The sequence below is a fragment of the Coffea arabica genome, chromosome 9c, assembly GCF_036785885.1.
Source record: "Coffea arabica cultivar ET-39 chromosome 9c, Coffea Arabica ET-39 HiFi, whole genome shotgun sequence".
In the NCBI taxonomy this organism is placed as follows: domain Eukaryota; kingdom Viridiplantae; phylum Streptophyta; class Magnoliopsida; order Gentianales; family Rubiaceae; genus Coffea; species Coffea arabica.
This window is the reverse complement of record NC_092326.1, coordinates 44,173,528-44,200,413: the sequence shown is the minus strand read 5'-3', so window position 1 is coordinate 44,200,413 and position 26,886 is coordinate 44,173,528. Positions and strand designations below refer to the sequence as shown.

The 26,886-nt window shown below is 35.5% G+C and overlaps 2 protein-coding genes across 4 annotated transcripts; both read left to right on the top strand.

The window, feature by feature from the left end:
• The first annotated feature begins 1,307 nt into the window (after nt 1–1,307).
• Nucleotides 1,308–7,623, top strand: LOC113708851 (glutamate--tRNA ligase, chloroplastic/mitochondrial). Its single transcript, XM_027231508.2, has 12 exons — nt 1,308–1,886; nt 2,082–2,203; nt 3,639–3,821; nt 4,414–4,532; nt 4,658–4,706; nt 4,820–4,921; nt 5,033–5,135; nt 5,366–5,429; nt 5,593–5,707; nt 6,110–6,210; nt 6,812–6,968; nt 7,067–7,623. Exons 1-12 carry the CDS (start codon nt 1,445–1,447, stop codon nt 7,292–7,294), a joined length of 1,785 nt encoding a protein of 594 aa, XP_027087309.2. The 5' UTR covers nt 1,308–1,444; the 3' UTR covers nt 7,295–7,623.
• A 2,957-nt stretch (nt 7,624–10,580) lies between these two features.
• LOC113708645 (protein THYLAKOID ASSEMBLY 8-like, chloroplastic) lies at nt 10,581–15,112 on the top strand. 3 transcript variants are annotated; one of them, XR_011820988.1, is made up of 3 exons: nt 10,581–11,137; nt 12,026–13,553; nt 14,450–15,112. XR_011820988.1 is itself a non-coding variant. In XM_072064755.1 (3 exons), the coding sequence occupies exons 1-3, from the start codon at nt 10,760–10,762 to the stop codon at nt 12,472–12,474; spliced, it is 609 nt and encodes a 202-aa protein (XP_071920856.1). In that variant the 5' UTR covers nt 10,581–10,759; the 3' UTR covers nt 12,475–15,112. The 3 variants fall into 3 exon arrangements, 1 of the variants encoding a protein (XP_071920856.1); XR_011820987.1 differs by having other exon boundaries at nt 12,026–14,161; XM_072064755.1 differs by having other exon boundaries at nt 12,026–12,235; nt 12,454–15,112.
• Nucleotides 15,113–26,886: the final 11,774 nt, after the last annotated feature.

The window sequence follows — 26,886 nt, the reverse complement described above, 5'->3', positions numbered from 1 at the left end:
AAAAAGATTATTACCACTACTTAATGTAATGTGCATTTTCTATTTCAAATTTATTTTAATTTGTTCATATTAAAATATTTGGTAGCATTTGACTTTATGCTCATATATTTTTGTTATCAATTCTATTTTAATTCATTTATACCTTAATATGTGTTTTTTATTACAATTAATTTTTTCCTTTCTTAATCAAACGAATGCATTAACGTCTTAATGACAAAAATATGTGTATCGCTATTATATTTCATTAAAATGCTCTTTGTTGTTGTTTTCATGGTAATCATTAGATTTGCATTTTTTCTTATTTTCTATGCTGTCAAATTATTAAATTATTCAATAAAGCATATTTATTATAAGTTTTAATTTGGAGAGAAAAACGTTTTTCCAACCTTATTGCATTATTGGATTATTCAACAAGCCAACTTACAGATTATTTGGTTCTCTTATTTTTCCTATGCTTTGCTTGTAATAAGTCATAAGTCAAATAATGCAATTATTGTTCAACTATTCAACTTTTTCTCAATTATCTAACCAGATTAGATACTTATATATTTTTTCAAAGTTAGGTTGTCCTTCACAAGAAATCAACCTTTTGATGAATCATCAATTGTATTTCATCGTTTATAACCATTATATTGAAAGACAAAGTACTAGCTTAATTTAACTTTCATAGACTAGCTTTTTAGATGAAATTATTATCAACAAACTAACCTTGAATAGTATAGTACACACCCTTACATATACTACCAACCTTTATTGTGTTTCATTTTTTCCCTATTTTATTTCCTTCTCGTTCTCACATAGCAGAGAGAAAGCTTCCTTCACTTTCTTGTGTTTTTTACGTTTGGTCATACAAATTTTCTTACTTTTTACTTCAACAAACCTATGCATTTATATATTACTGTAGTAACATATACTTTCTTTTACGTGTTTTGTGTTTTCCTTTTTTTCCACATTACTTTTAGTACTCAAGATTTTGCTTTGCCTGTTATTTTACTTTAGGTTAGTCACTTCACTTATTTTATTTAGCACTAGTTAAACTTTGTATAAATCAACTGGAATTGTTACCAAACATAATATACACTTTTTCTATCAATTTTATTTTAGTTATGCTTTAATACTTGCTTTTTATTATGACGAATTTTTTCCCTTTATTAACAAGTAATATATTATGACAGGCCGGGCAATAGCCAGGCCTTACTGACTGGTATTCAACTAGTTAATCCTATGAGCCAACCCCGTTGCACTGTAAATTTGCGAGTGTCGACTCTCCTAGAAAATTACAGCTGCGTACATCGTTATTAATCCTTATCCATGTAGCTGACTGCAGAACAGCAGGAAGCCTTTGGCCCTAGCCGGCGACAAAAGAATTAGGGTTCTTCCACTTCAACAAAACAAATGAATAAATAATTCATACTACTATTACAGTCTCAGGAAGTAAAAGGAAATGGCAAGTTTGGCGGGGACAGGGACGCCGTTGTTGAGAGCGAGGGTGATTCCGCTACAAGAGATAGCAGTAGTTCCTATTCCTATGCTCCGGTCATCATTCTACTTGCTTTATAATTACAACAAAGATATTTCTTCTAGTAAGAAGAACTGTGGTTATCCTGGAAACGGAAGATTAACAAGAAGGTGTTTGTCAATGTCGGCGGCCCACGCAGGGTCACCACCCGGGGATTCCCAAGTCCGTGTGCGTTTCGCACCGTCGCCCACTGGAAATCTTCACGTTGGAGGGGCCAGAACAGCTCTCTTCAACTATTTGTTCGCTAGGTCTAAAGGCGGCAAGTTTATCATTCGGATTGAGGATACTGACTTGGATCGATCCACAAAAGAATCTGAAGAAGCTGTTCTTCGAGATCTTTCTTGGCTTGGCCTTGAATGGGATGAAGGTTTATTTTCCTTTTCCTCTTCGTCTTCTTAATTGTCATCTGCCCTCTGGTCACCAACTTTAGTCGTTTTCTGTGTATTTTCTTCGTTGGTACTGTAAAATGCATAGGTTAATCTGCTAAAATTCTGATTCCAAGTTTTATTCATGGTTGCAACTACCACTTAACACTGATAGCATATGGGGGTGGGCAATGCAGGCCCTGGTGTTGGAGGGAACTATGGTCCCTATCGCCAGTCTGAAAGAAATTCTCTCTACAAGCACTACGCTGAGAAGCTTTTACAGTCTGGTCATGTTTATCGCTGCTTTTGTTCTAATGAGGTACTTTTTTATCGTCACAAAATTGGTTTTGTACTTTTTTCTTATTTGAACTGTCACGGGCTGGAGTTTTACCCACGTCACCCTAAGCTATCCATTATCTTCTGACATAAACCCTCCACTATTAACCCATTGAAGATTATCTTGCAAGTTACAATCCATTGACGAGATGCTCCATATCACGGGTCCTTAATAGGTGTCTAAGGGAAATGTACGCCATATCAGGAATGATTGATGTTGAATTTCATTACCACTAATGCTAGATGCAGTTATAAATCCCATTGAGGTCCTGGTTTGATAAGCCTGAACATGGAGGTTGATATTGCGCTCATAAGTTTTCTACAGTCCCTTTGTTTAGAGACGGGATAAAGCTCTGATGCTAATGATGCTAAAAGAACATTTTAGATTTTTATGGTATAGATGCTTGTCATATTTGCTTCAAACGGGTGGGGGGTTTTTTTTTTTTTGGCAAGGTCTTGTTGACACAGGTTAGCTATATGTGTGAGACTAAACCTGCTATAGACTTCTTCCTGAAAATAGATCTCTGTCATGGTTTATAAACCACAAGCAGCTTTCTTCTCCCATGACCAAACTGATTTAGTGGAGCATCAATTTCAATGTCATTTTGTGCAAGTATTTTTTGTATAACAAACTGTAGGTATTTTCTTAGATTCTTTTTTCTTTTCTTTTTGCTACAGACTTTATAATGGTAAAGCATCAGTACATAATTTTAACAAGATGGCAACTTTGGCTTTGAAAGTTTAGTACATTAATGAAACTTTTAAGAAGGAATTGTAAATTGCTTATGAAGCATGAAACATAATACTGGCATCTAAGGATGCAAGTATTAAAGAAAGTGAACTCATCTATTGAAGGAAAGAAGTTAACAGAAGGACTGAGATTTGCTTAGTGAATTATCAGCTTCATAAAAATTGAGAAACTTTAAATTTAGGCAAGTTTAAGTAGTTAACTAAAATATATTTCTAGTGTTTTAGATTTGAGAGAATTGGATCATTTGTTAGATGAAGTAAATTTTCAAAAGGCTGCTTCATGAAACTAAATTATCGAAGTGAATGCGGAATTAAGGCGGAGTCTGGACATGCGGACATGTCCCTAACCTATTCGACAGTCCTTTCAATGATGATTTGAGCATCAAACACCTAATACCTATTCAGTTATTCCCCAGTTGAATAAGCAAGGCTCTGAAGGGGACAATGGCCTCTCGCTTAAAATTTGTCCTTAGTTGTTAAGATTATGAAAAACTTAGCTGAAAACTGAAAACTTACCAGTTGAGTATAAGCAAATAGGATACAAATACTCTATCAATTTCAACTATCAGTTAGTTGAAAGGGATTATAACTCTTTGAGCTTGACTTTTTTCCAAGAAGAAGCAGGAATAGGATTTGTTATTCATGTCTCTCTTTGTTTGACTTATTAGGAACTAGAAAAGATGAAGGAGATTGCGAAGCTAAAGCAATTGCCACCAGTTTACACTGGGAAGTGGGCCAATGCCACTGATGAGGAAGTGCAAGAGGAGTTGTCGAAGGGGAAACCCTATACATGTAGGTTTCGAGTGCCGAAAGAAGGAAAGTTGAAAATAAATGACCTTATCCGTGGTGAGGTAAGTGATGAATAAAACTTACTTTTGCATGTCAACGGCTTTATTTTGAGTTCCTTTGGAGTTGTTGCTGAAGCACTTGATAGTGCATTTTATTTTTTCCCCCAATTGGGCCATTTGGGCATGTTGCAGTTTTGGTCCTCTATTTCATGGTCTAGTCCTAGCCAGACACTGATATTTCAACATGTTATCTCTTAAGCTATAAATCAAACTTGTGGTTGACATGTTACAGCAAATAGAAGTGCAAAATTTCATGAACATGAGGACCACATAGATTAAAATAAAAGATGTGGGGAAACTTGCTAAAATTCATTATGTATATATAAACCCATTCATTAGAACTGAAACATGGAGTGAGATGAAACTAGTTCAGGACTAAATGCACAAAAATTGTAATTTTTAACCTTTTGATTTAGACTATATTGGTTTTAAGTGTCTAAGGATTCAGCATTAATGATAAATCTATACTTGACCAATGACCATAATCCTTTTCTTCTCCTTCTACATTTTTGTTTTGGTTCTCTTTTCCTGTGATGGTCCATTTGTTTTGCATCATCATTCTTCATTTCTAATCTTGTTTGATAGTGTAATGAAGGTTAGTTGGAACTTGGACACATTGGGAGATTTTGTCATTATGAGAAGTAATGGACAACCTGTGTACAATTTTTGTGTCACAGTTGATGATGCATCTATGGCTATCTCTCATGTTATTAGGTGAGACAATGCTTATTCTAGTGGAGATGTTCTACAATCAAAGCTGTTCTTATTTCTCTTCTTCAGTTGCTTGCTTGTTTATTTGCTTATTCTGGGAAGATTTCTTATTAAAACTTTCAATACAGAGCAGAAGAACATTTACCCAATACTTTAAGACAAGCACTAATTTACAAGGTACATTCACCTTCCATTGGTCCGCTTGATGTTTCGAACTCATTTACTCTATCAAAGTAAGTTCTTTTGCAAATGGTGACATCTGATGGGGGATGCTGTGTTTGCTGTTGTAGGCTCTGGGTTTTTCAATGCCTTATTTTGCACATGTTTCTTTAATTCTTGCTCCTGATAGGAGCAAACTCTCCAAGCGTCATGGTGCAACTTCAGTGGGTCAGGTTGGCCATTTTGGCTTCTTTCTCTGGTTTTTGAATGCCTTGTAATTCTTCAACCAGGCCTTGAGTGTTTGTGTAGTATTCCCCTGTCACAATTGTACTTTTATCTGGCAGTTCAGGGAGATGGGATACTTACCTCAGGCAATGGTCAATTACCTTGCGCTGTTGGGCTGGGGTGATGGCTCTGAGAATGAATTTTTCACCCTTGAACAACTTGGTGAGTCAGATCTCCTTGACTATAGTTGGTCATTTCCATACATCTGGCAGCTTCATTTTGTGCTGATGTATGGCAGGATTTTGTACTTCTTCTTGTGCTTCCTTGATCAATCTCATTTACTTCCTGAAAGTCATACACTTATATGTTGCAAATTGAATGTTCCTCCAGCTGTCCTTAACTCTATTAGCTAGACATATCTGATGAGTTGGACCTTCTCATGCTGTTTACAGTTCAAAAATTTACAATTGAGCGTGTTAACAAAAGTGGGGCGATATTTGATGTGACCAAGCTCAGGTAATATTTGCTTTTGGATTACTGATGCAAATAGCAACTTGTGCTATTATAGTTCAGGGGATGTCTTATTTATAATAATCTGGTTAAACACCATTTTATAGCTTTGCAAATTGTTTTGATTATTGTTTTATGGTTTTCCACTCAATATTTGTGGAATCTAAAGGTGGATGAATGGTCTGCATTTGAGATCTCTTCCAACTGGGGAAGTAATCAAACTGATTGGTGAACGTTGGAAGAGTAATGGTATCCTCACCGAATCAGAGGGGCTCATTGTGGAAGTAAGGGCTTCCTATCTTTCTGGTGCATTTTTTGATGATTCAGATTAAGTGTTTGTCATGTGCAATTTCTATGGAGTGGCATGATCAACGTTATATCTTGTGAATCATATTGTATAACTTTGTTATTTATCCTAAAATTTTGTTCCTGTGTGCAAATTTAAAAGCAACTCTGTGGTCAACCTGGTTGCTTTCTAAGACAGCAATGTGTTGCTACCAATTTTGCATTATGGAGTAGTCAAACAAATGAATTTATTCTGATTATCATTGTAAGCTTTGGTTAGTGAAAAGTAAGTGTGCATTACTATCAACTGCATGTTTAGTAGTACAGGTAGCTTCTCTATATCTATTGTGTTTTTCTAGGGATTGCATCATAATGGTTGCAATGTGTATTTGTATAAGCAGGAAGCTTTTCACCTCCTGAAGGATGGAATTGACCTGATAACAGATTCAGACAAGGTTCTTTCAAGCTTGCTGTCATATCCTCTATATGCAACATTGACAAGGTAAGTTGAATTCTTGCATGTATGTAATGAAGCTTTCTAGACATTGTAGTAGTATATGAATTCTGAATTTCTTACCTTTTGCTCTTATTTTCTTCCCAGTCTTTGTGTTTACTATCCTGAGGATTGTTTATACGTTTCCTGTACTAAGTTGACAATCTCTATTCGTTATTAAAATGTTTTTTAGTTGCAAATTCAATTCACCAACTCAGTAACAATAAAATTGAATAGCCAGTTACTGAAGGTTAGGTATTGCTATCATGAAGTGTTGTGTGACTCAGATATTTGATGGATGCTATGACACTCATCTGGGCGATTGTGAGTGGGTCCTAAGCAAATTAGTTTGTAGCATGTGAAAGCAAATATTCTGTTTTGAACATATCAACTTGGATGGTGCTAATATATGGATTCAAAAAAGAATAATCTTTAGGTAAAAGGGAAACAGTATGTGAACTGCAGAGATGTGTTGATGTTATGGTTATAGATATATATTGGAGAGCCTTTAATAATTTTACGTTTAGTAGTAACAGGTCAGGAGCAGTGTTATTGATAGTCTTCTTTTCAATTGGAAACAAAAAATTGATTTCCTCTTTGCCATCTGCAGTGCTGAGTGTAAATCTGTTATCGATGATGGGCTCCCCGATGTTGCTGCTAGCTTGTTGGCAGCCTTTGATGGCGGTGAGCTGCTTGGTGCCTTGGAAGAAGGCCAATCAGGGTGGCAGAAGTGGGTAAAGAGCTTTGGTAAATCACTGAAACGCAAGGTTTGTTTTTACTATTGCATTCTTGATAAGAATTTACTGGTTACTGGTATCTTTGGTTGCCCAAAAAGTTTAATTTCAATATTTATGCGCCATGCCAGGGAAAATCTCTTTTTATGCCCCTCCGGGTGTTGCTAACTGGGAAGCTCCATGGACCTGACATGGGATCTACAGTCCTTTTACTCTACAAGGCAGGGAAGGCTGGTGCTGTAGCATCACAAGTTGAGTTTTTGACATTAGATCAAAGGTGTAATTTGCTGAGAGAGATTGAATGGACGTCCTTTCAAAGGGATCAGCCTGTGTTGCAGTCGGCTACCGGTGTTCCTTAAAGTCTACTGATCGATTAGTTTTGCCATCCATCTCTTGCCTCTGTTGCCTGTTCTGAAAGCCTGTGCTGTCTGCTCGGCTATCGTACTCTCTGCACGTCTGAAGCATTATAGCCTAGTTTCGGTCAAACTGTGCTTCATTTGCTGATAGGAGACATTCATCTCTCTTGAGCGCGTTATGTGGCTTGTTTTCTGGATTCCTCAACTTTTTCTTTCGTTGCGTTCTGAAGAGGATGACGGTATTAGCACATGAATGAGATTCTTAAAGGCCTATCCATCTGTATGACGTGCACATCTGTCTAGCAAGTATAATAACAGGATTGTATTCCGTGCGCGCTCTACCTTTCTTCATTACTGCATAACCTTGATGTGACGACCGCTTATGCCCACCTATAAAATTCTTGCTAAAATTCATTATACCATAATTTGCTTTCAAATAAAGAGCAATTATAATTGCCAAAAAATGAGCCTAAAAAGTAAAGTTTGCTTTTACTGTAATGTTCCAAAAGTTTGCTCCAACTTGCTTATTTTGATATAGTAGAGGTATATCTTGTTGTATTGTATGGACAAATAATAGCAAAAAATTGAAAAATCAAGCACGTGAGAAATACAAAATCAATTCAATATTAACATAAATGATATATGCTTCATAAAGCTCAAATATCATGCTATTATAATTACGAATGCATAGAATTTTTCACCATTATTTCTTTTTCAAACAAGACATCATCATGTAAAAACTTTCATCTTACCAATTCACAATAAAACTTGCAAGAAATTTGAAATAGAAGGCTTTTCAATGCATAAAAAAAAACCACAAAAATTCAGTACCAATGAATTACTACATGAAGTGCAAGATTTAGTTATGCATTGAAAGTGAACTAAAACATCAGAATTGCAAAATACAAATTTTGCATTTAAATTTAAGACAAACCTCACAAAAGGAGAATTGACTTGCTGTACCAAAATAATGGAAGGCTTAATGAATATCAAGGAGATCAAATCAAAATAAATAAATAAACCTAGTAACAGAATGAAGAGGCAAAAAAAAATGATAAAGGCTAAATAAAATACAATTAATGAAAAAATTTTAGGTCCATATTTGGTAGCGTGAAATAGGGGAAAAATAAGAATAAAAAAATGGAACATACTAGATAGTAAGGGTAGGGAGATAAAAGATCTATTGTTTATATTTCTCTTAAAAAAAAAAGAGATGATCATGAATCATGATTTTTGAACAAAGGACGAAAAGAAATATCTATTCTTAGGCAAGAAAAGCATACATTCAGTTGATACAGAGGAAAAAGGAAAAGATGTATTTGATTGAGTGGAAAGAGGGAAGGTAGAGAAAAATTAGGATGGAGGAAAAGAAGAAGGGAAAAAGCAAAATACTAAATTAAAGAGTTAAAATTAATGGAGGTGGAAGTGGCATTATAAATCAGTTGATTGTTACAATATCTCTCCATGATTAATAATAATCACCTAAAAAATAGTGAGAAAATAATTTTAGTATAATTAATTATAAAGAAAAAATTGGAAGTGAAAAAAGAAAGATGAAAAAAAAGGAAGATGAGGGTTGAAGGTAGAGGTAAAAAGAAAAAGAAGAGGAGAAATTGGGAGGGGAAAAGTTTATGACCTTTTGCTAACCAAAGAAAATAGTGGAGTAAAAATTCAAATTGTCACTTGTCAAAAGAAGCGTCTATATAAATGGCAAGAGTCATCTACACCTACTTCTACTCCCTACTCTAACCTATTTCAATTAATTATAGAGGAGGTAATCCAACCGAGTAACGGGTAACTGACGGAAACTAAATCGCCATTAGACATACGGGTCCATTACGCATCTTTTCCACTTTGTCCTTTACCATCATTTTTTAATTTTCATTTTATCATCTAAACCATTAATCAACTATAACATTGTTAACATTGTGGGATGGTAATGTCGAAAAAGGCATTATACACTTAAGAGTTTACTGTACCAAATTCCTATAAAATATAGTTTGTTTTGCTCTTTATCCCATAACATTATTTTTATTAATTTGTTTGTTTGTTACTAAAATTATTAGTAAACCCTGATAGTATTTGATAACACAGGACAATTAATATCTGAAAAATTAATTCCTAACATAATAATAAAAAAATATTTTTATATATATGGGACCTGTTTGGCAAGCAAATTTTTTTTGGTCAAATTTGTCTGTTACAAGTTTTTTAACAATTTGAACTACAATAATCTCAAAAAACTTTTCAAAATTTTTAAACTATATACTTCAAAATATCCAAAAATTTACATACTTAAAAAATGTTCCCTGCAACTTTTACGGTAAGTTATAGTACAATTTTGGGTTAAATGCAAAAAATCCCCCATAAACTATATACCCAGTTGCAGCTTACCCCATAAACTATAATAATAGGCAATTTGCCCCCTTGAATGATATGTTTGGATAACACTACCCCTACTATTTTAAATCCTTTCTTTTTTTTTTTTCTCTATTAGATTTTTTCATTTTTTCCTTTTATTTATTTTCTCCATCTATCATAGAACTAGCCAACGTCTCTCTCCGATGTGAAAAGACTTACATAAAAAATTTTAGTATTTTTTAAACTGCTTTTTTAATTTGTTTATTTGTTAAATTCATTCTTAATAATTTGTCATAAACTCTTTATTATTACAAAATATATGAAGCTTATATTGTAAAGTGTATTAATTTAGTAATTTAACAATTTAAGTACCTATAAACTAATTAGGAGTTCACAGTTACTCAACTACTTATAATAAAAGTAACATATTATATATCACATAAAAAAGAAAAGTTAGCAATTGTTATTTGTAGTGAAATAAAAAATAAGAATAAACAACAATAGTAGTTCATTTTTTTTGTTATTGATACTACTGATAATTGATTAATCAAATTCTCTATTTTGTTGTTATACATTTGAAAAGTTCAATTTTTTAAATGACATTGACTTCAACATTTGGACAAAAAATCTTGTATTCCATAGATTTTTTTTTATAAAATATTGACATACAAAATTAAGAAATAAACAAATTTTGACTAATCTAGTCTACTTATTTAAACAATGTTTAAAGAAAAAAAAGGAAGAATTTAAAAAGAAAATGATAGGAAAAAAAGAAAAATAACAATGCTTAAAATAAAAGGGGTAGATTTGTCCAAACATATCATTCAAGGGGGTAAAATGCCTATTATTATAATTTAGGGGGTAAACTGCAATTGAATATTTAGTTTGTGGGATTTTTTGCATTTAACCCTAAAATTTTAAACAAACACATAAAAAACTCAATTGCCAGACCGCAGACGGACCTTCATTGCAGAATTGCACTTCTTTTTTCTTGCAACAATCAGCTGTACAGTAAAAAGAGAATCAGAGACGGAGGAGGCGATCTTTTCCCACCCTTCTCCTCCTCGTGGGCTGTGGCTCGGCTGCTGGCTGTGTTGTGGGACAACAATGAATTCAGGTATGACCCAGATATCGCACTCGCCCACTGCCAGCAGGCTTAATTCCGCTTGGATTGGGAATGGGAATTTAATTACGCATGGGCTAGGGGGAGAAGCAGCAAACAATAGCAATGGTAGAAAGAATAGAAACAATGCACTTGTAACCACCATGAGAGACAGAAGCAATAACAGGAAGCCGCTGCAGAAAGGCCGGAATCTCAGCATCGAAGCCATTCAAACGGTTCAGGCACTCAAGCGGGCCAGAGCCACTAGTAGTTGTCCGCTGGAGCCTGCCCTTGAGACCACCTTTAGGCGTTTGCTCAAGCTCGATATGATAGCCGTTCTTCGCGAACTCATTCGCCAGAACCAGTGTTATTTGGCTCTTAAGGTTTGCTTCTTACTGCCTATTCCTTTTTCCCCTTCCCCCTTCTATTTTTATTTTGTTTTGGATTTTTGTTGTTGTTTTTGTTGTTGTTGGGGGGGGGGGGGGAGGGGGTTTATGCCCCTTACTAAAACGTGCCTATCTACTTTTTTCTAAGTGGATAAAAAAGGCTATACTTGATAGAGGATGCACCATACAGATGATCAGATAGCATAATCTGGGGCCGAAACCAGAATAACTGTGTATTTATTATGTTGTGGTTGGAGGTATCCTTTATCCCATGGCGTGAGATAAAAATTTAGGGATCAACTTGTCTTATATTTCCAATTCACTCAAGTTTTGGGTAGCCGAGTTGGATCAGATCCCAAAAGTACTTGCATTTTATGCATGGAACCTCTTAATTATTGCTTGCCCGAGATAATAGAAAATTTTACTGCCCAAGTGCAAAACAGCAACCTACAATTTTGGAAAAGGCTCATCGATTGAATATGATTTCACAATTTTTAATTACTCTTTAAGCTGCTTGTTTGGTTCAACCATAATATATTGTTTTTCAGCCAAAACAAGATCAAGCAAGAAGAAAGAATGTACTGACTCATCTCTCTGTTTTATCAGCCGAAAAAAAGGGGCCTAACTTGAGGCTCAAATTTGAGTGAAAACTGGTTTACCTTCTTGCTCATTTGCGCAAAGAAGAAAAATTACGAAGACCAGTAATTTTTCCCCCCTTTCTCGGTCTGAGATTCTGGCGTTTTTTTTGGGGGGGGGGGGGTGTGGGTGTGGGTGTGGGGGTGGGGGGCTTAGACTAGTATTGGGTGCCTTTGTTTCTGAAAAATGGTACATTTAGCCTACAGTGATATTGTCTGATCTATTAGTGTCCTTCGTTTCCTGAATTAGGTTTTCGAAGAAATTCAGGAGGAGTATTGGTATAGGCCTCAAATATCACTGTATGCTGAATTGGTCTCACTTTTGGGAAGCAATGGATTGCTTGAAGAGGTTGAACTACTTTTCATTAAATTGAAGAAGGAACCTTGTTTAGAGCCTGATATTAACGGCTTTAATGCATTGCTGGAGATTTTAGCAAATTTCAACCTCACTGGACTAGCAGTTGAGTGCTTTTACCTGATGAAATCTATAGGTTGTGACCTGGATAAGTTGTCATTCAAGATATTAATCAATGCTTTAGAGTCAAATGAGGAAGCAAGTCTTTCAGCTTTTTTACGACTGGAAGCCCAGAAATATTTTGGTCAATCTCTAAATTTTCAAGAGAAAGGAGAGGGAGAAGGATATTCATTGAGCTCAAACTGACTTGGTTACTCTTGCAGGAGCTGCTAGATGCAATCTGATAGCACCTCCCATTGCAAGTGTTTAGCATTTTCTACCCTGTCAGGAAAGTTCTTGCACTTTTTTTTTTTTGTTTAGTGGCTGGGAGCTATTTAAATATTTGTAGCCAAATTTACTGGTGACTTTAAACTCTTTACTTATGGAGACAAGTGCAATGGTTATGCTTTGCAGCTAATGCTTTTCAAACCATGAAATTTAATTTGTTATTGGTTGCAAGTGCATGAAATGATGCATGGCATCTATATCTTGAACAATAAGTGCCTGAAAATACTTAAATTTCAGGATGCAAACAGATCAAAATGATTGTAGAAAGAAGAAATGGGAAAATAATAGAAAATAGCTAACCCATGGTTATGTGAGCAATATATGCCATCTCCCCCACAATGGTCACATGATGGACAGTCATGAGGTTGACATGCATATGCCCTTCCTGCCATAAAATACACTGCATTTTTTGGTCTTTCTTTGCTGTATCTCTACATTGATCTTGACGTACACTTTAGAGTGGGTGGGATACGACTTCTGAACATAGCTTACCTCCGTTTGATAATGTCAAACTCAAGACCATTTGTCTGACCAAATCTCTGTCTTATCAGGGAAAAATTGTAATAAGGGCTGCCCATGAGTCTGATTCTGCATCGCTGATTCTATACCCAGTTTCTACACATAGTTATCCATCCTGTTTTTGATCCTTTCATTTTTCCTGCAGAGACTTCACCATTCACCCCATCATTGGTGATTAGGACTTGCACAAAGTATTAACTTCCTGTCAACTCCACATTTTTCCCTGGATTAAGATCCACCTACAATGGGCATTGCATCTGAGACATATGGTGTAGACTAATTCAGTCCAAGAATTTGTTAATTATAATTGATACCATTAATAGAATTGGAACCACGTTTTCTGCTATTGCTGCAATTTTTGTACCAGGTGACATCGCGCATTGTGATCAAGGAACTTCCACCAATGCCCATCGTAATTTGGGGCAGAAATCAGTGGCAGTTATAGTGAAAGGTGGGCCACGTGGCAAACACCACAAGACATGGTTCAAAACATCTCACCTGAATACAGCCTCCACAGGTATTTCCTCTATTCAGCATGCTGCTTGGCCCAGCAATACACTCTCCCATAGCTGGTTTTCTGGAAATCTTTGTAGCTGCAAAGCTGCTGGTATTACATGGAGTATACAATGTAAAGGGAGTGATGACTATACAACCCTTGCGATGTTCTATGGCAGAGAACCAAAGACCTTATCCATGGACTATGTTCCATTCTTAAGTTGATTGTTTGAAAAAAGAGGAAGAAGGATTAGATATTCGACATCTCTCTCAACTAAACCAGGCAACTCTGGCTAAGGTTGGTTGGAAGTTATTGATTGAGGATGGGTTGTATGGAAAGAAACTTCATTTTAGAAAATATTGCAAGGAGGATGGGGACTCTTTGAGTATGTTGATGTCATATACCTGGAGAAGCATAGAAGGTAACGCTGAAGTAGTAACACGGTGAGGAATGAGGTGGAGATTTGGTAATGGAGAGACAATAGGATTTTGGATTGATTAGTGGTTGTTCAATGTACCGATCAGTGAGTGGATGTTTCAATCCCAGGAGAACAGTCCAACAAAAGGGCGGTGGAATAAATGATTGGAATTGGATAATGCTGCAGGGACTACTCCCTTCAAGTATCAAAGGTGAAGCTCAGATCCATTATTCTCATCCAGAATCCTGATATTTTGGATTTTCTTCGATGTTGCCTGTCTGAATCAGGAGCATTTACCGTCGAATCAGCTTATGATCAGCTTAATGGATCTAATAGGAATCTAAATGAAACTTAGCATTGGAAAAGAGTGTGGGTAGGAAGGGGATCAGAAAGGTGCAATGTGTACTGCTCAGGCTCTAGTTGCACAATGGATTGATGACCCGTAACCTTAAATTTCATATGCATTTGATTGATACTGATATTTGTCCTAATTGTGCAGGTTTAGAAAGCAGGTCTCCGTGGGAATTGTAGATGGGCAGCCAGTGTGCGGCAAATGCTGGTCAAGAAGAAGGATCGGCAACAATTCTTTGAATTTTTAATTACTAACCTTTTGTATAGTGCTCGAGTGGAAGTGGAATCTAGATTTTCGTCATGTCATTCACCATATTCGGCGGTGGAAGTATATTCATGAAAACTAAATATGCCGTCTACAGGTCACCCGGAGTTGAGATTTTCGTCATTCTTTTTGGGGGTTCTGCCGTCCGCGCCCACACGATGCATTTTCCAGAAAGCGTGAATCATGCTTAGCCCATGAAATATCAACAACAGATTCAAAAAAGCTACTATTAGTTGATATCTCATATTGATATTCCAAGGGTTTTCGGCAATATATAAAAGTTGTTAGATCACTTCACTCATTGTCAATTGATTTTGAAATGGCAGTTCATGTTCTCTAAAATGGTATTAGAGCTGGGCTTTGAGTTTATTTGTTACCTTGTGAGCTGTAGTTTCACTCGTGATTCAGTTATCTTGTTTATAGTTTCTCTCGTGACTTGGTTTTAAGCCCATTTGTCAAGTCACGATTGTAAAGGGGTGTTAGTAGAATATTCCACATTGATATTTTAAAGATTTTCAATCATATATAAAAGTTGTTGTTAGGCCATTTCACTTGTTATCAATTGGTTTTGAGATGGAATTCTAAGTTTTTCAATAATTAAAAACCTACTCTCCAGTCACATGAAAATTTTCAAGCATGGGAAGGAAGGAGTCAATTTAAAAGTGTTAGTAGAATATTTCACATTGATATTCTAAAGATTTTCAATCATATATAAAAGTTGTTGATAGGCCATTTCACTTGTTATCAATTGGTTTTGAGATGGAATTCTAAAGCCTCGTTTGGATTGCTTGTTTCTGTCGGAAAATATTGTCGTTTTTCGTGATCACATTTTCCTATCACCTTTTTCCCTCACATATATCAAATCGCTACAGTAATTTTTTCATGTAAAATGACGGAAAATACAATCCAAACACAACCTAAGTTTTTCAACAGTTAAAAACCTACACTACTCAGATGAAAATTTTCAAGCATGGGAAGGAACGAATCAAGTTAAAATATAGATGGCTCGGCAGTAGGAAATATGGTTGTGGCGGAGTATTTTGTATTGATTAAAGGTAGATGGATATTTTACTTTTGCAATGCGTATTCGAGAGACACAGATAACCTATTTTGAGAAATCAAAACGGTGTGTTAGCTTGGGATCTTATTGGCATTAAACAATCAAAGTATTTTGTATTGATTAAAGGTAGATGGATATTTTACTTTTGCAATGCGTATTCGAGAGACATAGATAACCTACTTTGGGAAATCAAACGGTGTGTTAGCTTGGGATCTTATTGGCATTAAACAATCAAACTTTAGAATGCCATATTAGTCACTTCTTTAGCGAAGCAGACTAGGTGTTGATGCTCTTGCAAAAACATAATAAATGTTGGGAAAATTGTTCAAAACCATTTTCATATTTCGTTGAATGAAAATTTTCATCATTTACTTTTAAAATATTAACTTTGCGTTCCTTAGAAATTTAATATCGCAAAATTTGATTTCAACTTAAGTTTTTGATCATTTTTTAGTATAAAATTACCATGTAATCGATATGCAATCATTTTTTATGTACAAAAAGGTCAGATTTCACTTTTTTTAATGGCAAAAATTGACTCAAATCTCACTTTTTTAAGAGAAAAATGAATATGATTTAGGTCAAATCCTACTCGTTTAAGGGTAAAAAGAAATATAAATTAGGTCATTTGTTTAACCATAAATGAGGTCTAGCCTTTTGTCCCTAAAAAATTGATTATATGCGAATCACGTGATTAATTCAGGGTAAAAAGTGGTAAAAAAAAAATTAAGTTGGAACCAAATTTTATTGATATAATTTTGCAAAGAATATAAATTTATTATTTTAAAAGTAAAGGATGAAAAAATTTATTTAACGAAATATGAGTTGTTTTGAAAGATTTTTCCATAATTGTTTTGAGTCCCTGAATTAGATTGCATCTTTGTTTTTGATCCAGTGGATTTATTTAGTCCCCATTGTTAGTAGAAGACCTAATGGGGTGTTACATTTAAAATTAATTAACATGAAGGTTGATGATGCGGAAACTAATACATCACTCGGTCTATAAGTGAGTCACAGATTGGGTCCATCCAAGTTCTTGCCTAACCATTTTATTTTACATTTGTTTAACTGAAGAACTCCTACAAAAATAGCTTTTCTATAATGGATCTGAGGAAGAAGAGGATAACACCATGCTTGAAAATGGAGAAATAGATGAAGCCATATTTGCAGAGAAGATTAAATTGAAGTTCCCAAAACCAACGGTACCCATGGGGGACATACTTGAGATGTGGAAACCGTGGAGGAAGGCACTCATACTCAGAGTATTGGGTAGAAATGTTGCCTTAGAACTTTGGAGCAAAAACTTTGGGAGATGTGGTTGCTAGACCAAGAGTTTGAAAGCATAGATATGGAAAAATGATTCTACATTGTTAGAGTTAGGTTAAAGGAGGACTACCACAGAATCCTAGATGGAGGGCCATGGATGATACAGAGGCTCTACGTTACTGTGAGAAAATGGAGACCATATTTTCTAGCAAAACAAAAAAAAGATAACTTTGACAATGGTCCAGATTAGACTATTAGGTTTGCCGGTTGAGATTATACAGAGAAATTCCTTAAGACAGTAGGCAACAACATAGGAAAGACAGTCAAAGTGGATGAGAATACTCTAATAGCTGAGAGAGGGAAATTTAACAAAATATGCATAGAGGCTGATCTAACCAAACCCTAGATTCCATATGTCTGGATAAATTAGGATCTTCAAGTTGTAGAGTACGAAGGGCTATACCAAATCCATTTTGGATGTTGGCAATATGGCCACATTACAGAGTTCTGAGGCTAAAGGTTGGAAATGAAAGAGTAGAAGGAATAGAGAACCAGAGTCCGAAATCAGAGAGGAAGGTGGATGGAGATGAAGGATCCAAAAGCCTGCCATTTGGGCCGTGGATGGTTGCGAATGGAAGAAGAACAAGAAAGGAAGTAAAAGGTCCAGCAAACCACGCAGAAAGATCTAGGCTCAAAGTAAAGGCCCAAAAACAAAGAGAAAGTAAGCCTAGACCGTCTGGAATGAAGAAACATACCCAAATGCTAGATTGGATAGAGGCAACTAGTGGGAAATGGAGGAGAAGAGATAACAGAAAAAAGGATCAGGGAATGGAAACTGCTGAGCAGATACTGGGGCAGGGGTCATGTTTTAAAGCTCTATAAGCAGAAGAAGTAGAAAAGGAGCAACAAGAAAAGAGTGACCCCCAAGGAAATTTTATGAACTAAAGTAATTAATATACCGGGATCACCACAGAATTTCTCCTTCAATAAGGGGAAAAAGAGGAAGAATACAGTGCAAGGAAGTAGCTCAAGAAAAGGGAAAGAAACAAGGAAAAGTGGAGAACAGGGGAGTCAAGGCTTTTGGATGGATAAAAAAACACTAAGCCCAGTCAAGATAAGTGGGCTAATGAATGTAAATGGAGGGATTATAGCACCTAAAAAGCTTTTCAAAGCTCGGGAAGGAAAGAAGTGTGAATTAGAAAGAACAAAAACACCAATAACGAGAAGATTAATGGGGAAAACAGTAAAACCTAGATGTGCTAGTAAAAGAGATTAGTGGAATATTCCCAATGGAAATGGCCTATGGCATAGAAGAATTAGAACTAGGAGGAAATATGGCGGTTAGCCTGGAGCAATAAACAAATGATAGAACATTAGCAGAATAGTTATAGCGGAAACTCCTTTGGAGGAACAGGTCCATCCGTCGGGAATGGAAGAAGAACAAAGCTATGAGACTATTGAGCAAGACACTACAAAGACGGTGGAGTTGGGCTGCTGACCTTAATAAAGTAAAGCAATTAAAATGAAGCTGCTAAGTTGGAATTGTAAAGGAGCAACAAAATAGGGTTTTCGGAAGAATTTGAGAGAAATCCTACAAGTGTATGATCTAGAGATTTTAATTCTTGTGAGGATCCGAAAATTCGTTTCTTATGTTTTTATTAGTTTAACTTACTTGCCTTGAAATTGTGACTGATTTGATGGTTGAATCATGATTTTTATTCTATTGGCTTATTTAACTTGGTGCATGTTGAGTTTTATAGTGCATTATGCTATGTGAACAATTAGTGAGATGTGTGCAATAAATTGGGTAAACAAGAGAAAGTTTTGTGTAAAAGGCTTATGGTGTTATAAGGTGTCAAGAGATAATTAGAGATGAGTTAGATATTTTAGTGATTTAAAAATAATTAGATAAGGATTTCATCTTGTGTTGTCACATGTCAAGCATCCATAAAATCTTGACCAAAACCAAGTTTGATTTTTATTCAACCCAAACTTCCGTTTCATTCACATTTCTTCTTCTTTTGGGTACCCTTGGATGAAATTTTGAGAAGAAAAAGAGGGAGAACAACATTAAATTTCTAGTCTTGATTTCTTGTCTAATTAGTAAGAAAATAAGAGAGGAAACCCTAATCCACTTCGTAAATCTTTGAGACAAGTTTGGGAGGAAGTTTTTGGAGGAGTTCTTAAAGGAAAGAAAACTTTTCAACTTTCTTGATTTCCTTTCCATTCTAGATTTTGGAGGTAAAGAGGTGAAATTAGTTAGGTACCTAATTTTTCTTTCCTTATCTTTAAGTTTAATTGATGTATGATGTTATAGAAGATAAAAGAAGGATCTTTATGAAAAATTTCATATTTTTGTCAAATTATGTTGTAATTTTTAGTTTTGGTATGTAATCTATTTAATTTAGTTTAGAACTTTATATAGGAGAGCAGATCCTCTGTCCAATATTTTGTGTCCAATTTTTTGTCCAATGTGAAACTACATAGTTTCACTTTATTATATCTGATGATGTGGCAACTAAAAATAGGTGGCGTTTGGCTGCCTTATACTTCTTTTTCTTTCTTCTTTTTTGGGTTTTCTTTGTTTATACAACATTGTTACAATTCCCATCTTTTTTAAATATTCTTTTGTATTTGAAATCTTTAATACTTTGTTTTAAAAAAGATGAGAATTGTAACGAAGTTGTGTAAACAAAGGAAATCCAAAAAAGAAGAAAGAAAAAGAAGTATAAGGCAGCCAAACAGTCACCTATTTTTAGTTGCCACATCAACAGATATAATAAGTGAAACTACGTAGTTTTATATTGGATAGAAAATTGGACAGAGAATATGCTCTCTTTATATAGGATTTCATGTTTTTCAAGTTATACTCTAAATTTTCAACTTTGATGCATAAAACATATAGTTTAATTTAGAGTTTTTATCAGTGAATTTTTGATGAATTTTGTTACTAAGAACATGAGCCAAATGCTTCTTGACATGTTAGTTATGATTTATTGAATTTTTGCCATGAATCTAAGTAAGAAAAGTTAGAATTTTGGAGAAAAGATTGTCAAGTCCTTGTTAAAAATTTTGTTAGGCTTAGCCAAGAAGGCAAGAGAGAATTTCAACTTTATTGCAAGAATCTGTGTCGTAATTTGGACATATTTTGTCTCAAGGCACTTGACAAGATTTTGATTTTCACATATATGTTGGATTATTGAAACAACGAAATTTACGAGGAAGAAACTGATTTGCTCCAAAATGTTTTATTTCTCAAAATTTTCAATTTTGAATCTCAAGAGTCTTGCCACATTTTTTTTTTAAAATTTCATGACTAGAATTGACCTACTTTTACTTTATATTTTGCATGAGACATTGATCTATCATGTACGTGATTTTTCACTATAATTGAACAAGAAAATTTTGTGAATTTTGAAGAAAAATATGAGATATGTTTGTTGAAAATTTGACAGTTTGAGTAGTGATTTAAAAACTCAGGTTTAGTCGCTTTTGATCTTAGATCTTGATGTAATTTAGAAGCCTTATTACTGTCGCGCCCCACTTTTTGATGTGGTGTGAGAGTAGTGTGTGTAGTGTGTGTGAACGTGTGTAGAAGTGAAAGCAAAGACCGTGGGATTGTAAAATGCGACGGTTTTGGTCAAGTAAAGTTCAAAAGGGTTTTATGTATGAAAAATGGAGTCGCCACTTGATATAGAGTTAGGGTGTACCAAGTCACCCAAAAATGATTTTTGTTTTTGAATGAAAAAGTAAACAAACCCTTTTTGAAAACTTTTAGGTCTACATAACCAAAGAAAGGGATCAGGGGTCACGTTTGGTAAGGGAGAAGGCAAAGGCGGAGCCTAAGGCACTCCCTTACCCTAGCCAAAGCTAGTTGCGTGACTTAGCCCCACGTTTCCTAATTTTCTACCCAAGGTATGTATCGCATGTTGGATGAACTATATGAATGCACAAACCTAGACCTAGGGGGACATGGGGAAATTTCTCTTCAAAGGTTGAATGGTGCCAATCACATTAATTGTGAAGCCCAATAATGATCCTTTGGAGAGGTCACACATAATCCTAAATGACGTAAAAATGAGTGGAATGCATGCCATGTGAAAATGTGAGCTTGTGTGAAATGAGAAAAGTAATAAAAAAAATAAGATGTAAGTGGAGGTGTGCAAATGTATTTACAAGGTAAGGTGAGTAAAGTAATAACGTGAAAATGTATGTGAGATAACATAAAATCCATGTGTGCGAGTGATATTATAAAGTGTAAGTAGTTGAGTGAAAACGTGCAAAATCAAAGTAGTGTGAAGTGAGAATGTGGAAAAAGGGTTAGAATATAAAGTAGAAGTGTATGTGAATGAGTAAAATGCATGAATCCTATAGGAATGCATCAAGACGGGAACGGGGAGTCCTAACTTTGTGACTTTAATTTTCCCTTCGATTAGAAGGGAGAACTAGCGTGCTAAGGCTATTTTGTAGCCACACTCGCTCGTTTCCCTTATCGAAAGGGGACTGTTCAAGCAAATGTACCCTATAACTAGCATGAGGTGCAAAAATCCTAAAATGAGGGGAAAAAGGTTCTAGGAGCATGCCAAAGGATAAAACTAAGAAAAATGCATGAAATGAAGTGAAACATGCGAGTATGGACTCACGAGAGAAATCCCTAAGGGTCTAGCGTTGGACTAGCTCATTCTATGAATTCCTACTAGCGTTGGACTAGTGGAAACGTACATTCATCCATCACATTCATTCATGGCTATGGAAAGCGAGTAGACATGTCAAACACTCATAAACACATAGCACATAACACTTAGCATGCTCGACTAGATGCAAGAAACTAATAAAGCAAATTAACACATAGCCACAAAAAGCAAGCAACCAAACTAATGGATCTATTACATTTGCTAGCTAGGCACACGTCTTCAATAGGTCTTCATCAAGTGCTTTTCAAACCCTATCTATTACAAGCCAAGAGGTGTACACATACCCCATAAAAGAATAATTTAAATAAAAAGCAAAAGTAAATGAAATAAAGGAACTAAAGAAAGGAATTAAAGAAAAACAAGGAAAGCAAGTAGACATGCAATTTTCACGTAGCACGTTGGATCACATAGGAGAGACAAAAAAGGATAAAAGAAATTATACCTCCCTTGAAATGGAACTCTAATGGAGTGAAGTTACTTATTTATTCTCCAAAATAAAAGAAATGGTCAAGGTACCAATTTATTTGGAAAAATTAAAGAAAATAAGCAAACATAAGCTCACTTGGTACAAAGCCCCTAAAGTCATGACTTAAATGCAATTAAAACAAGCTATGGTAATTAATTGAAGCAAACAAACAATGAAATTGCAAAAATTAAAGCTGCCAAGGACCAAATTGATGAAATTATTCAATTGATTGGGTCCTAGTGCAACAAAGGGAGACTTGGGGGGTTGGAATGTAAATATTTCAGAAAATTACTCATGCAAAATGCATGCAACCCACGTAGCTTATGCTTCTACAAAGTTTCAGCTAACATCTTTGCTGCAACCTATTGTGTTTCAATGCCAACCTTAACATTACCAATGAACATCAATCACAAGACACAAACTCTCCAATTATCAATCAACCCAACCATTCCACCTCTCTTGCAAAAATCAAAACAGAAAGTCTGGAATGATAGTTGCCAGAGGTAAAAAAGAATGCAGCAACAGAATGCAGCCGAAACAGAATGCAGCAAGAATTTTTAGTGTTCGAACATGATCCAAACATTTCAACATGCAAACTCAACAACCAACCTTCCCTTGCTTCCCTCAACACAAGATCAAACATGAAACTGAAGTGCAAAACTTAACTAGTAACTAAAGGAAAGGAAACGCGGCAGAGAAAAGAAAGAAAAAATGCAGCAGCTTTCCCTTGCTGCGTTTTTTCCTTTGAAGTGCACAACTCCTAGATATTTGGCAATTTCAACAATATCATACCATGAGTTTTCGGACTCAAAAGTACATCAAAAATGATCTGCATTCATGCTAATTTCTGACCAAAACAAACCAGAAACAAGTTGCAAACATCAAAAAACATTTCTGCATTTTCTAATTGCAACATTGCCGCGACTTTCCTTGATGCTGGGATGTCTATGTGGAATAAAATCAAGCCAAGCCTCCTGATTCACTTAACCAAACCCAAATGCTATAACCTCAAACCCACACTGTTAACCTCACCAAAAAACGATTGTCCATTCCCAACATATCCAACCATGTCACTGACCGCGGTTATGCAGAAAAACAAAAGCAACTTGCAGTAAATTCAAGCATCGCACAACGATCGCACAACAAGCAGACTCCAAGCTTCACAAATTGACTAAAAGCCTCGGCAAGCCACACAAAAAAAACATGACTATGTTAACATGGCAGCAACCAGCCCAGATTAGACAACTCATGTCGAGAAGGCTATTGACAAGGTAAATAGGGAGAAAAATTATGATTTTAACTAACTAAAAAAAATGAGGCTTTTAATTCGTAATTGCAAGATTATCGCCATTATTCTCTTGTTCCTTTGGTCAGACCAATTAGAGACTAACGAAGATGCATCAAATGATTGAAAAGACCAGCACTTAATGTTCATAAAAATCTGAATGATACGGTCGTATTCATGACTATAAAATATTAACAGCAGCAGAATAACGCAAGGTTCATGGCTTGTGGGCTTGCATTCTCATGAAAATAGTGTTAAAGCAAAAAAAGGATAAGCAAGAACGATCACCTGAGTTGCTGGGCCGAGCAAGATTGCGTTTTCGTTTGAAACCGAAATTGGTGCAGCGGAGAGTACAGTTCCTTCACGGCCAGATTTGGTGGTCTTCCGGTTGTTTTTCCCTTTGGCCTTTTAGGAGTTAAACCCAAATCCGGATTCTTGCAAAACGGATCCCTGCGAAACCCTTGTTCTCCTCTTGTCTTCCTCACTGTCCGAGATTTCCCTGGCTTTCTTCGCTCTTACCCGAAGACGTTTTCTTCCTCCCGTTTCTGAAACCCTCGGCTCTTGCCCGTAGCTTCTCTGGTTTCTTGCTCTCTCTCAAAAACCTCGCCATTACCCTCTCTAGCTCTCTCTCTGGTATGTCCTTTTCCTTGCTCAACCAGCCGCCTCTTTCTCCCCCTTGTTTTTCCCTGGTTTTTCCACTTTTCATCAACCCAGCCGTCATCCCCCCCAAGTCCCCCGTAGCTTTCCTTTTTCTATTTTTTCCCTACTCAGCCCCCCTTTCCTTTTCCTCTCAACCGATGGCTAACTCCCCTCTCGGGTCCCTCTCTTTTACTCTCTCTCAGCTTTTCTTTCACTCAGCCGCCAACTCTAGCTCCTTCCCTTGCGGCTGCTCCCCTCCTTTCTTTTTGTTGCTTTCTCAAAACCTCTCCCCTCTTGCGGCTGTCAATCCTCTATCTATTTATCTGGGACATCCCAACCCTAAACACTCAAAACATCTCTTCTATATTTGCAGCCTAAGGTCTCCTGAGCCCCTCCTTGCAAAGCTGCGAAAAACGCAGCAACAATGTCGCGTATTTTTTTTTTTTGAGATTAATTTAACAAAAATGATAATAAAATCTAAGTAATAAAAAACAACAATTTTACATCAAAATAAACAAACTAAAACAACAAAATTGCCATTTTCAATCTTTTTCTTTCATTTTTCATTTTTCATCATTTTTCACTTTTTTCTTTTTTTCACTTTCAAGAAAGCATTAAATTTAAATTACAAACGACTAAATCATATTTTTTGAATGCTTTTTCTTTTTCTTCTTTTTTTTCAAAATTTAGTATGAAAACCCAAAATGAACAATAAAATAAACCAGAACAAAATAAAAATAAAAATAAACATAAAATAAAACAAAAATAAAGAAAAACCCTAGATTTGGAACAAATAAAGTTAAGATTAAATTAATCAAACAAATAAAGTTAACAAATCAAAAATTTGGTGTATACAATTACTATTCGCATGCTCTACTATATATGATCGCAGGATTCAAGAGTAGCCAAGGAGGCAAACTTGTGATTGAAGTGTAAAGATTGCGATAAGTCGGTGAGTGTTTCAACTGCATGTTAGGACCATGTGATTTATTTGATTGATATTTCATGTGGCTTGTTGTTTGAAATTGTTAGATATATTGACTTGATATTTCAAAATCGAGTGTATATTTTAGCGCACTCGACCTACAAGTTTGCTTGACTTGATATTGAATAGGTTAGTGTGTACTTTATTGTACTCGACCTAATTTGACTGAACTCTTGTTATCCTGTTTACAGTGAACTGATATACATGTGCATGATTTGATAGTTGGTTGAAAATGTTATATCATAGACTATACTCGTGATTAGGATCCCAAACCTTATCGGCTAGTTAGTCAAATTGAGCCAACAAGAGTTTGATCGAGACAATTGACAAACCATGGATCCTATTTCTTGTTTAATCCACTAAATGCATCCTCTGAAATCAATATACTCGATTATTACCACTCATTTGACTTGAGGTGTTTGAGCCCAATAAAAGAGGATGATCGATGGATGAAAATTGGCATAAAGCAGTGATCTACAGGCATTATTTATTGTTGCATTTCAAATGTTGATGGAGTGTCAACGGACTCGAAAAACGCTGCTGGAACTAGCTTGCAAGAGCCAAATGTATCCTTTTAAATTACAAGTGAAATACTGAACGAGACTAAGTGTTACGCCTGAAATCTGGTAGGAGCCACCGTATCGATTGAATCAGCACTTGAATCCTGAATGGGACTAAGTACTTTATCTAGAATCTGGCGGGAACCACCGTATCAGTACTTGTATCCTTTTCTTACTATGTTAAATTATTTATTTGAATATGTAAACTGTTAATGACTTCGATTGTAATTATTTGTTTTCTTTGTTTTAAGATTTTGATATATGTGATTGTTATCTTGTCAATCTGACTGCATGTTTTTCTTGAAATTTCACTCGATTTTACTCATCTTTTTAGTTTGTTTTCCTTAACAGGGGTTGGAATTATGGATCCAAAAAATAGTAAGTTTAAGAGTTGCAGTTTTCAATTTAAGTAATTACCACTGTAGTTGTACTTAGTGAATTGATTGAACAATTTGTATGTCTATTCATTTAGTTACGCATATAAATATGAATGTTTTGAAAAGTTGGATAATTTGTAATGTTTGATTGAGAAGTTTCATGTTTACTTTGGGATTAATATTATTTTTTAAAATAATATTAGTGAGTGAGTTCTGACGAGAGTTGGGTAAGCGGTCCGCTAAACTTTAGGTTACACTCTAAGGGGTGATTGGGTGGTCACAATCCTTGTAGAGACTAGAACACCTAGTTTCAAAGCAGGGAGGATAATCCATATGTCTAAACTGAGTAGAAGATCCTCTGTAGAGGCACAAGATTTCTTAAGTGGAATTTGGCTATTTTGGGATCCTGAGAAGGTAACAGTTGAAATTCTAACAAAAAATAAACAAATCATTAAAGCAGTTATTAAGAAGAATAAGAAGAATGGCTATTGTCTGCTATATATGCGTTTCCAAATGATGCTATTAGAAGGAAACTAGGGAATTTCTTAGTTGCAGTGGGGAGTGTGATTAATTTTCCATGGCTAATTATTGGAGATCTAAATGAAATAGTGAAGGCCATGAAGAAAGAGGGAGGAAAACCCTTTCAATAGTCGAGTCAGATAACACTAAGAGAGTGTATGCACAGTTGTGGATAGATAGATCCAGCACTTACTTGGAATAATGGAAGAAAATAACAGCAAATGTAAGGAAAATGCTAGATAGGAGCATGTGTAACTCTGACTAGCATATGAATTTTCCTAATGTTGAAGTTAAGCACTTGATGTGCACACATTCAGACCACCATCCACTCCTGCTGGAAATGGAGAGAGAACTAAGAAGGTTGAAAGAAAAAAAAAAGCAGGAAAGTTTAAGCTAGCCTAGTTTAGTCATCCAAAACTAGCAAAATAAGTTGGAGAGATCTGGAAACAAACAGAAAGAGATTTGAGCA

What these genes read in the sequence shown, in the direction of transcription:
- LOC113708851 (XM_027231508.2), top strand. Translation starts at nt 1,445, where the DNA reads ATGGCAAGTTTGGCGGGGACAGGGACGCCGTTGTTGAGAGCGAGGGTG. An exon ending in GACAAGCACTAATTTACAAG is followed by an intron (nt 4,707 to 4,819) that starts GTACATTCACCT and finishes TTGCTGTTGTAG; the next exon opens with GCTCTGGGTTTTTCAATGCC. An exon ending in GTAAATCACTGAAACGCAAG is followed by an intron (nt 6,969 to 7,066) that starts GTTTGTTTTTAC and finishes GCGCCATGCCAG; the next exon opens with GGAAAATCTCTTTTTATGCC.
- LOC113708645 (XM_072064755.1), top strand. Translation starts at nt 10,760, where the DNA reads ATGAATTCAGGTATGACCCAGATATCGCACTCGCCCACTGCCAGCAGG. An exon ending in AGTGTTATTTGGCTCTTAAG is followed by an intron (nt 11,138 to 12,025) that starts GTTTGCTTCTTA and finishes TTCCTGAATTAG; the next exon opens with GTTTTCGAAGAAATTCAGGA. An exon ending in TCAACCTCACTGGACTAGCA is followed by an intron (nt 12,236 to 12,453) that starts GTTGAGTGCTTT and finishes TTACTCTTGCAG; the next exon opens with GAGCTGCTAGATGCAATCTG.